Source organism: Fopius arisanus, unplaced genomic scaffold (genome assembly GCF_000806365.1).
Source record: "Fopius arisanus strain USDA-PBARC FA_bdor unplaced genomic scaffold, ASM80636v1 scaffold00075, whole genome shotgun sequence".
Taxonomy (NCBI): Eukaryota; Metazoa; Arthropoda; class Insecta; order Hymenoptera; family Braconidae; genus Fopius; species Fopius arisanus.
In genome coordinates this window covers 305,876-315,855 of record NW_011887814.1, presented here as the reverse complement: position 1 = coordinate 315,855, position 9,980 = coordinate 305,876, and the positions used below count along the sequence as shown (strand labels likewise).

The following is a 9,980-nucleotide window of genomic DNA, read 5'->3' as shown; positions in this document are numbered from 1 at the left end:
CCACCAGTGCCGAACAGCTGCAGAGTGGGGATGACATGGCGATGAGGGGAAGGTGATAGTGACCGCCGCGCTGTCTCGTGCCGCCTGAGAGAACTTGTCCCCTGTTTTTAGGGGGTGTCCATCAAGTCGACGGGGTGAATTTTCTTTCTACTGAATGCTTTTCATTTTTTATTTGCTTAATTGAAATTTAGTCGACTGTAGAACGAGTGGAAGGGAGAAGCCAGATCTTGTGGGATTTCAAATTACAAAAATTGAAAAAACTATACTTTTTCAAAAGATATGCTCCTAATGAAACTATACTCTTATAATCGGCTAAATTTCAGAAAGAAAAATTTATGGAATGTTTGAATATTATTAATTCATGAATTATATAATGAAATATCTAAATCCTGAAATTTTCGAGCGATTCCTATTTTCCCGCTCATGACGCGGCGCGGGCGTTCCCGTCTAGGGAATTTTCGTGTTGTCATTATCTGGACTGAATACCCGAGAATTTGAATTCGTCTCAACGGATATAAACAGTAAACAGTGCTCATTACAGTAACAATTGTTGATCCCAGGGTTTCCTCGTTTTTTTAGTCGTTAACTCGAGTTTTAGAGATAAAAACATGAGTGAATTCAAGACGCCGACGTCCAGGAAATGGAGAAACAGAATCGAGGGGAATTCCGAGCACCAGACACCCATAAAAATTCCAGCTTCGCCTTTTTTGAAACAAATAGGTTACGGCTGTGGTGAGAGGATCTGAAATTCGATCTAAAATTCATTCAATTTCCTCGATGGATTAATCGGATTTTTATTCTAATTGAGATTCATTTTTTGGCATTGAAGGGGTGAATGTATTTACCCTGACGCGATCACCGAAGGTGGGACTCATCCGCTCGCCCTGGGCCATAAAGAAGAGGAATACGTCGGTTTCGAAAGACAAAAAGTATGACGAGAGGATCAGGCTGGAGGCAAATATTCTGAGGGTTCTTCAGCACCCGAATATCGTAGGATTTCGAGCCCTCACAGAGTCTGAAACTGGAGTTCCCTGTCTTGCTATGGAACAACTGGACGTTTCCCTTGGTGAGATTTTCAATCAATCAATTATATAAATTATTTTTTTAAAATCTTCATCACCAATTTATCCAATTTATCATGTGAAATTGCGATAAATATAATCGAATTTTTTGTTTGCCTGAATTGAATTTTCACGTTAAAAAAAATTATACATTCTTCTAATCGTATAATTTATTAATATATAATATATTAATAAATATAATTATTAATTTAATTTCGTAATTTATGCGATGATTTATTTGATCAGGGGACATGATCGAGGACAGAGTGAGCAATGGCGAGCCACATTTCAAGGCTAAAGAGATCGAAGGAATCGGTTTCGAAGTTGCAAAAGGTCTTGATTATCTTCATCATACTGCCCACATTCTCCACGGAGATCTTAAGAGCTACAACGTCCTCGTCTCCAAAGATCTCAAGACTGTGAAGATCTGCGACTTCGGGGTCTCCGTACCTCTGACGAAGACTCTGGAGCTCGACAGGTCGACTGCTGATTTTGATTACACTGGCACCGAGTGCTGGAACGCACCGGAAGTCTTTACAGGTGCTTTATTCATTGCATTTGTATTAATTTCGTTGAGTGCACGTATGAAAAAATTCAATCGAAAGAAAAAGTACAGCTTCTGAAAATTCCGCCAAGACCTATTATTACTATTATTTTTTATTGATTAATTTATTCATTTGGTTTTACTTTTATTTTAATTATTTTATCGAATATTTGACAGATTTTTCGATGAAAATATTCTCTTGAGATGTTTTCAATGAGAAATTCTTTAGTGAGGATTTTTCTGCGAAAAAAAAAATTGGCAGCGGTGGGATTCGAACCCACGCCTCCGAAGAGACTGGTGCCTTAAACCAGCGCCTTAGACCGCTCGGCCACGCTACCTCTGTTTTACACACACCCAAAAATTTCGTTTGGGAATTCCAAAATAATCTAAAAAAAAATTGACAGAAGAAAAACGTCGCAAAGTCTTGGAATTGGATTTTATATTTTTTTTTCCAGAATTCTCAAATGAATTTCATGAACTTTTCAATTCGTGATAAATTGTGAAAAATAATGAATTGAAGGGGAAATAAGAGGATTGAATATTCACAGAAGGTGCCATCACTAATAAAACGGATATGTGGGCGTACGGTCTGATCCTCTGGGAGATGATAGCCCTGTCGCCCCCTCACGTAGAGATCGACGAGTCGATAGACGAGTCCATGTTCGACGGTTCGTTCCTGGGGAATTCCACAGACGAAGGAGAGAACGACGACCCCAACGGATCATTACACGACAGTCTCTCGGTCTTAGAGGAAAAACTTCGTTCAAAATACGGTAAAAATCCCCTTAATTACTCGATTACATAAACAATCAGTAAAAAATCAGGGATTATTGACATAAAATTGGCTTTTCGACCCCAGGAACTCGTCCAGCCCTCCCAGCCATCGAGATCGGCCCAGAGTATGACAAAATTCTCGAGATATTCTTCATTTGCACCGATCAGGACCAGAAGACTCGCCCCAGTGCCAAGGGAGTTGTTTTATTCTTCAATAATTACATTTTCAATTGCTGCAAATCCACTGGAGGCCCCTCCACCATGGATTGCGATACTTGAATATCTTTTCTATTAGTAATTACACCTAGATAATTATTGAAAATTAATTAGACAATGCAGCAATAATTTTTCTGTCGATTATCGAATTTTTATACTTTTTCATTCATAAAAATATTGAAAATATCGATTGATTTTCATTTTTTCCTAATAATTAGATCTGGATTATTGTTAAAAATTAGGCGATGAATAATGGTTCGGTTGATTGTCGAGTTTCTGAAGTTTTTTATTCATAAAAATATCACTATTAAAAGTAGAATCAGCATAATAACCACCAGGATACTCAGACATTTGATTTTTCTCTGTGAAATTGAAGATTAGAATTAGTTTTTGAGATTTCGAGGAGTTTTGTGAGGGATTTTACCTTTCGATAACGATTTTTTCGTCTCTCAGCTTTCGAAATGTCGGTTTTCCCACTGTCTACGTTGTCTGTTGCCTGTCCGGCAAAATGCTCGACGCAATTTAGTTGCTCACCCTGAAAATTTTTTATTTGAATCGCAATTTCTTTGAGGGTGATTGGGATTCTCTTAAATGAATGTTTACTTGTTTTTCCACTGCAAATGCCATTTCCACGAATATACCTCTGATTTCTGTCAGAGATTTTTCTAGTTTCATCATCTCGGTGTGTCTCATCTGAATTTCTGACAGCTGAGCTTTAGCTATTCTACTCTCTTCTAGAATCTGTGGATATCCATTTTAATATTTGATTTGTATACTTTGACATTTTTAATTATTTAAATATTTTTAGAATTGGGGGAATAAATGGGACTCACGTTATCCACAAAAAGACTGACTTTCTCGCCTTCTTCGGGATCAGACTCGATGTACTGACTAGCATTTTCTTTTCTAACTGAAAATTATTCGAGTATTTAATCAATTAATTAAATGTTCATAAAAAAAGGAAACGAAGATCGTTTCTATTGACAAATATATGAATTTTAATTCCTTGGAATAAAAAAAATAAATAAAAGATAAACATAACAATTAATTTTAAAGAAATAAATTAATTGAACTGAATTTTGTAATGGCAGAATTTTTTTCAATTGAAATTCTCACATTTTTGTGCCTTGCAGAATTTTTATTTTTCATAAAAAAATTTGCAAAAAAAAATGATAATTGGAACAATTAAATAATCTCACGTAATCTCTTCTGTTGATGGTAAATCGAGGAGCATTTGGCGTGATACTTCATGATCGCGTCGTTGTACTCCCTCATTATCTCTGAGAACAATTCAAAACTCGTGACATACTGGAGGACTCGAATTCGCGCATGCGCAGTGCCTTCCCTCGCGGCATCAAGTGTGAGTTCCTCAAAATTGGGGATATCCTTGCTCATATCTGAAATCACCATATATCCGAGGTAAGTCATCCTCAAGTTGTCCCTCAAAAATCCCCAAAAACTCGATCAAAACTCAAAGAACCGTTTTTTCCATTCAAATTCAGCGGAAAAGCGCGCGCAAAAAATGTGAGGTTAATTTGGCGGGAATGAAAATAATTCCAACAGTAGGACAAAAAAAAAGTGATGGACCCACTGAGGATAATTGATTCCCTCCATTTGGAGAAATTGCCTGAGGCTTGGGTGTCGTCCATTTGGGACGGCCAGTTCCTGATCCTGGAGCGCCTCCCCGAGGATTACCGCCTCCAGGTTGAGGACCTGGACGGTATTCTTGGGGAAGTGATAAAAGTCCTGAAGACATCGATGAGGAAAACCAGACGGGATGACCCGGAGGATTCCCAGGAGGCGGTGGTCTCGTGGCAGACGTTCACCGCCAAGAAGGTGAACGCTCGTTCCCTCCTGGCAGTGCTCGGGTGCCTCATGAAAATCGGTCATAATCAGGATAACGAGGATGCACGTCAGTCGTGTCTCCTGGGGACGAGCCTCTACTTGACTTTGTTGGCCATCCCCGGGAGTTCGGTATACGAGATCTTCCACGAAAATCTTTTCCAGCTCGCTTTGGATACACTGAGACTCTCGGAGGCACTGGTCACCCCAACGAAGAGGTCGAAGACGCCCCAGGAGTTGGAGGAGCTCTACGAGGAGGATGATCACACGACGGGCCTGAGCCACACGCAAAAGCACAATCTCATGATGAGTTTGAATACCATCATGTACGAGATGATCGTCTTCCTCGAGGAGTTCAACCTCCTGGACATCCCGCGCTCCCTTGAGGCGGTGATCGGTGCATTGATCGATGTGACGAAACTGGGAGGTGATGGAACAGTCCAGACCCCGAAGAAAAATGCCCCACCATCGGCGTCCCTCGCCACCCTGACCCACAACGCGTACGCAGCGCTCAAGGCCACCTGCCATCCGCGTCACGGCCCCATCCCCATCACCATTAAGCTTATCATCAAGAAGATCTTGACATTTATGACGCAGAACTGCTATAACGATCTCAATACCAAAAATCTGGCCAACGTCCGGAAAACGACGATCCACTTCCTGTCGACGCTCGTTGAGCCCCACCAAGAGGCGACGGAGGCCGGAATCCTGATCTTGGTGAATCAGATAATGATTCACTGCTCGAAGATCGCGGATGATCGCCGGAAGGAGGTGGCCATGATAATTGATCTCATCAGGATCCTGAAGACGAGGCAGTCGATGGACGCCATCGGCAGGGATTTCCTGAGGTTCTCTCACAGTAGCAAGATAACTTGGAGAATATTCGCCCAGGAGATTATCAATAGATACTTGAAGGTGTGGGAGGACCTGGGGACCATGGAGGGTCGAAACCTGAGGAAAATTCTGTTGGGGGCGGTTCTGTGTCACTGCAACGACGCGTCGAGTCTCGTTCGGGCGAAATGCATGTCTACCCTCTCAGAATACACGGAGGTTCCGGGGAACCTCTTCGTCGGGGAGTTATTTACGAAAGAGGAGGACGGAGCAGTTCCCTCTGTAGAGGACCTTGAGGAGGCGGTGACCAACCTCTCGGAGGATCTGGACATCCTGCCGGGCGTTGACGCCATGATCTCGATGTTAAAGGAGCGAGTCGAGGACGAAAGAGCGGCCGTTCGCATTTCGGTGATTCAGATTTTCTATAATTCCGTGAAAATTAATGAGAATATCCTGACGAATGTCATCGACATCATCTCCGCGCATTGCCGGGACCCCACATTAACCGTCCGTATACGGGCGATTCAAATCCTGACGTCTCTCTTCGAATTATTCCCTCAACACGAGACCTTCTGCACCACCTGGACGAAATCGGTGGTACCCCAGGTGTTCGATGTCGAAGTAAACGTGCAGGTGGAGTCCTTGAAGGCACTAGAGTCCCTCACCCTCAAGAAGATATCTCTCCCAGATGAAAACAAAGATCTGCCCTGGAGAGTCATTGGAGAACTCACCAGGAGCAAGATGAGGAAGCATCTGGCGAAGGCCTGCGATGCGTGGACAGAGACCGGAAATCTGACAGACCCCATCCTCAGGAAAATCCAGTCTGAGATCGACTCGGAGCACAACATCGAGGCATGGATACTCCTCTCCGCCATTTCCCAGTGTCGAATCATCCCGGATATGCAGCACCATTTCAAGAGGTACGAGGATTTCTTCGAGGCGGACGACTTTCTGGAGCCCGTCTTCGAGGTCCTCAGAAGCTGCTGCACGAGCTTCGACCGAGATTTCCTGAAGAAGATGCACGAAGTCTTTTTGAAACACCTGGAGGACTTCCGTATCAATGAAAGATTGATCAATATATCCCTGGATATTGTTCACCAGATCTCGACATGCCTGATGTTGAACCAGGAGATCGTCGAGTCCTTCGAGGGGAGGATGGGGCACCTCGTGGCCTCCGCCGAGAGGATTATCTCCTCGATGATCACCCACGAAGTCTCCGAAACCACCTGCATCAGAGCGATCTACACTCTGGGTCACGCCTCGCTCCTCTGCTCAGTGGAAATTTCTGTTCCAGTTTTGCGAATTCTTCAGGGTCTCCTCATTTCTCAGGAGACGATCCCCATGTGGTTTTCGGACTCCAAGCGACTCCAAGCCTGTGCAATTGTCGCCCTGGGCCAGCAGTCGATGCGCAAGGAGTCGATCGCCCACGAGATGATGACAATTTTCGCTCAATTGTTGTGCACCAGGTCCTCGGCCCAGGCCTCCGAGGACGCATCGATCCGTGTCAACGCCGCTAAAGCCCTGGCCGACGTCGCAACGAGATTCACTGCCCTCGTCGAGCCTCACCTCCCCGATATCTGCGTCTCCATGAAAGACAGCAACCCCATCGTCCGTGAGGCAATCGTCGTCATCTTCATTCAACTCCTCGTCGAGGACTACATCAAGGTCAAGGGTTCTTTCTTCTTCCACATCCTCACGATGCTGACGGACCCGGAGGCCACCATCCGCGAGATGACCGTCTTTCTCATCAAAGAGCGGCTCCTCATGAAGAACAAGGACCTCATCTCCCAACAGTTCCTGGAGGCAATCTACCACTACAACGACTTCGAGATGAACAATAAATTCAACAAGCGATGCATGAGAGATCACGAGAAGATGGCCCTGCTCCTCAAGGGTGAGGATAACGCTGCGAACCGGAGGCTCATTTATGACTTCCTTTTGGAAAACCTCGACGTAGCGGGCAAATCAAAATTGCACCAGGTCCTGACGACCCAAATCTTCAATAATTTCCTCAGTGGAAGCGTCAAGGTCACCCAGGATGAGGCCCTCTGGGTGCTGAAGGACACTCTCTACGTAATCGCGAGTGACCACCTCCAGGTGGGCAGCGGGGGACGATCCCAGGGCGAAGACGAGGACGAGACAGAGGGTAAGGTCAGCAATTCGACGAATGTTCATCTGGAGAAGATGAAGAAGCATAGGCTCTTGGTTCTGCTCCCGAAGATGGCGGAGCTGAGGCGGAAGGTGACCAAGTCCGAGGTGGAGGCCGACGTCGGCAGAGCTTTTGCGAAAATCTCTGCAGAGTTCGGGAAGGATCAGCTGACTGGACTATTCGTCGAGTTTCCGTGGATTGAGGAGGAGATCGAGCGTAATGGCAGGTGAGAAAATAATATTTTTTAACACCCTTCAGAAAAGTTCACTTTTCGTCACGGTTTCGCGTGCACTAAGTGGCGCCATCAACTCCTTGCAATTACCCTTATCGACTATTACAAAGAATAATAACCAATTTAATACAGTATTTTAAAAATCCACTTTGCGCACTAGTGCCGCAATATCCAATTCTCTCTCTCCGATCTCCCCGAAAACGTGCATTTTTTCGTTTTCATTTTTCTTGAGAACCGCTGAAGCAAATTGGACAATTTTTTTTTTAATTCTGGCTAAAATTTTCCAATCTATCGAATGGGAGCAAATTCAACGCGTTATGTTCAATAGTTAATGAACTAGAGCCGTTAGTTAATGAAGTAAATGTTCGGAGCTCACTTTTCTCTGGAGATAATATTTTTTTTTTCTATAAATTTTTCGCCGGGCAGATTGTATGGAAAAAAAGTGCCTGTGGAGGAGGAGAATAATGACTCCTCTCAACCAATTGAAGAATTGACGCAAGTTAACCAGAGGCATCCACTCCTGAGCAATAGAACCCCAAGAATCATTCTGAGAAGACTCTCATCACTGACTTATCCAGGTCTCCATTATGGCCCGAAGGCTAATGAGGGGTCCATCAACAGAACTTTTTCAACTCCAGTAGTTGTCTTGAGTGATTGCGTGCGGGATCTTAATTTAATTGACAAACCCAAGGCCACGAGACGATGATGTACACACGTCATACTTACAATAAAATTTTTATACAACAATTTGTTTATCTCGAGAAGGACTCGAGCAGGAAAAAAATGTTACTAAAATTTTTTGGAGGAAATTTAATTCTGAAGTTTTTTTTTCTTCTGGCTTTTCCCTCTAAATCCACTCATCCGTGAGATAATAGGGAATAATGGAAACGATTATGAGGTTATAAATCATGATTACCTTTTAAACTCGTGCGAATTTTCACCGAAGTCTGGGATATTATGAACGTTCGACCCTCGAGTTCAGTCTGCATATCTGTAATCCTAGTTTTTTATCAGTCCAAGGGCGTAAGAGATTGTCAATTGAAATATTAATAGAGTTTAATTGAAATCTGAGAACGAGATGAAATTCAATGGGAAATTTTTACACGAACAATTTCTAAACAATTCCTGAGGGTTTACCTGGATTCGTGTGCAGGAGCTCATTGTTGTGGAGTTTCTTCACAATATTCACATTATCCTGCAGAATATCCAACATTCCCCTGATTTTCTCAGCCTGAATGACAATCAGATGACAAATAATTAAAGTGAGACAAATCTGATTCATAATTATCTCGAAAGCTATGAATTTCACGTGGATAAGTGAAAAAACCTTTTTTCTAGCTTATTAAATTTTCCACAAAAAAGCATTAATTATATTTTCTTATAAAATCAATAGTCTCCGGGAAAAATCAGTATTTAATCGAACGCTAGAATTTCACTCGTCAAATTTTGCCGCTTAATTTTTTTCTCAGTTGATTCATTCAATTTTAATTTTCAAAAAATCACTCGCCTGTTCTAAAATATCCTTCACCCGTTTATTCTGTCCGATTTGAATGCAAACATCTTGTAGAAGTCCTCTTCCAAAATTAGAGTCCCTCCTGCGTCTCTAAAACCACAAAATCGTCGGGGATTTAATTTCGTCACGTTTTCATATTTTAAAACTCTAAACAATCAAATGCATCGACTTTTCTTCACAGAAAAAGGCATTAAACGGTTCTAGAGACAGATTAAAATAATTTAAGACACTTTTCCCAGGGAGAAATCCAAAATTTCCAAAATAGAATTGTAAAAATCGAAGAATTGAGTGAAAAAAAAAATCACTAACTGCACACAAATCGGGCAATCGATCTCGAATCATGCCGGCACCACCTCGGAGAGGTATGACGATAAATTAGTCGACAGAAAAAATAAATGGCCTTTATCAGGCTTATCTATCTCTGTACTGATATCCGATAAGTCGACAGAAGTCTCGGCATCACTGCGGCCTTCTTTTCACACGACGACCCACATCCAAGACGATTCACGATTAGTGCGAATACAATTTACATGTGTTTTGCAAACGCGAGGAAATGATCACTTGGCAGATGGTTGCGAGGACAAGACTGTGAGGTAACGAGACAAAGTCTCTGATAGATCGCAAAAAAAAAACGTAAAAAACGGAATTGCAATTACCCTGAACTCACAGTGATCGTATTCCCTGGGGTAATCTCGAAGACTGTTGATTTCCAGTAGAAACCATAAGGAACTTTTTTGATGGCAATCTATTTCCCGACAAAAAACATATCTTTATATTTTCTCGTAAAACCAATAGTTTCTTAGATAAATCAGTTTTTA

The 9,980-nt window shown here is 42.5% G+C and overlaps 3 protein-coding genes and 1 non-coding gene across 4 annotated transcripts; 2 read left to right on the top strand and 2 right to left on the bottom strand.

Annotated features, from left to right (window-relative positions):
• The first annotated feature begins 418 nt into the window (after positions 1 to 418).
• Positions 419 to 2,736, top strand: LOC105269837 (lymphokine-activated killer T-cell-originated protein kinase). The gene is made up of 5 exons (XM_011310395.1): positions 419 to 732; positions 830 to 1,066; positions 1,308 to 1,601; positions 2,154 to 2,378; positions 2,465 to 2,736. The coding sequence occupies exons 1-5, from the start codon at positions 609 to 611 to the stop codon at positions 2,656 to 2,658; spliced, it is 1,074 nt and encodes a 357-aa protein (XP_011308697.1). The 5' UTR covers positions 419 to 608; the 3' UTR covers positions 2,659 to 2,736.
• On the bottom strand, positions 1,862 to 1,943 carry TRNAL-AAG (transfer RNA leucine (anticodon AAG)). The gene has a single exon. It is a non-coding gene; the product is annotated as a tRNA-Leu (tRNA).
• An 85-nt stretch (positions 2,737 to 2,821) lies between the features above and the next one.
• On the bottom strand, positions 2,822 to 9,800 carry LOC105269836 (syntaxin-1A). The gene is made up of 9 exons (XM_011310394.1): positions 9,472 to 9,800; positions 9,157 to 9,252; positions 8,787 to 8,880; positions 8,566 to 8,640; positions 3,795 to 3,992; positions 3,429 to 3,505; positions 3,199 to 3,336; positions 3,020 to 3,130; positions 2,822 to 2,957 (listed from the first exon to the last, which is right to left on the bottom strand). Exons 1-9 carry the CDS (start codon positions 9,502 to 9,504, stop codon positions 2,886 to 2,888), a joined length of 894 nt encoding a protein of 297 aa, XP_011308696.1. The 5' UTR covers positions 9,505 to 9,800; the 3' UTR covers positions 2,822 to 2,885.
• Cap-D3 (Chromosome associated protein D3) lies at positions 3,932 to 8,463 on the top strand. Its single transcript, XM_011310393.1, has 3 exons — positions 3,932 to 4,014; positions 4,098 to 7,643; positions 8,076 to 8,463. Exons 2-3 carry the CDS (start codon positions 4,177 to 4,179, stop codon positions 8,353 to 8,355), a joined length of 3,747 nt encoding a protein of 1,248 aa, XP_011308695.1. The 5' UTR covers positions 3,932 to 4,014; positions 4,098 to 4,176; the 3' UTR covers positions 8,356 to 8,463.
• Positions 9,801 to 9,980: the final 180 nt, after the last annotated feature.

Excerpts from the sequence above, each read along its gene's own strand:
- LOC105269837 (XM_011310395.1), top strand. The coding sequence starts at position 609 with ATGAGTGAATTCAAGACGCCGACGTCCAGGAAATGGAGAAACAGAATC. Across the intron at positions 1,067-1,307 it reads ACAACTGGACGTTTCCCTTG|GGGACATGATCGAGGACAGA; the intron begins GTGAGATTTTCA and ends TTATTTGATCAG. Across the intron at positions 1,602-2,153 it reads CGCACCGGAAGTCTTTACAG|AAGGTGCCATCACTAATAAA; the intron begins GTGCTTTATTCA and ends GAATATTCACAG.
- Cap-D3 (XM_011310393.1), top strand. The coding sequence starts at position 4,177 with ATGGACCCACTGAGGATAATTGATTCCCTCCATTTGGAGAAATTGCCT. Across the intron at positions 7,644-8,075 it reads GAGATCGAGCGTAATGGCAG|ATTGTATGGAAAAAAAGTGC; the intron begins GTGAGAAAATAA and ends TTCGCCGGGCAG.
- LOC105269836 (XM_011310394.1), bottom strand. The coding sequence starts at position 9,504 with ATGATTCGAGATCGATTGCCCGATTTGTGTGCA. Across the intron at positions 8,881-9,156 it reads TGAAGGATATTTTAGAACAG|GCTGAGAAAATCAGGGGAAT; the intron begins GCGAGTGATTTT and ends ATTGTCATTCAG. Across the intron at positions 3,337-3,428 it reads TCAGTCTTTTTGTGGATAAC|ATTCTAGAAGAGAGTAGAAT; the intron begins GTGAGTCCCATT and ends GGATATCCACAG.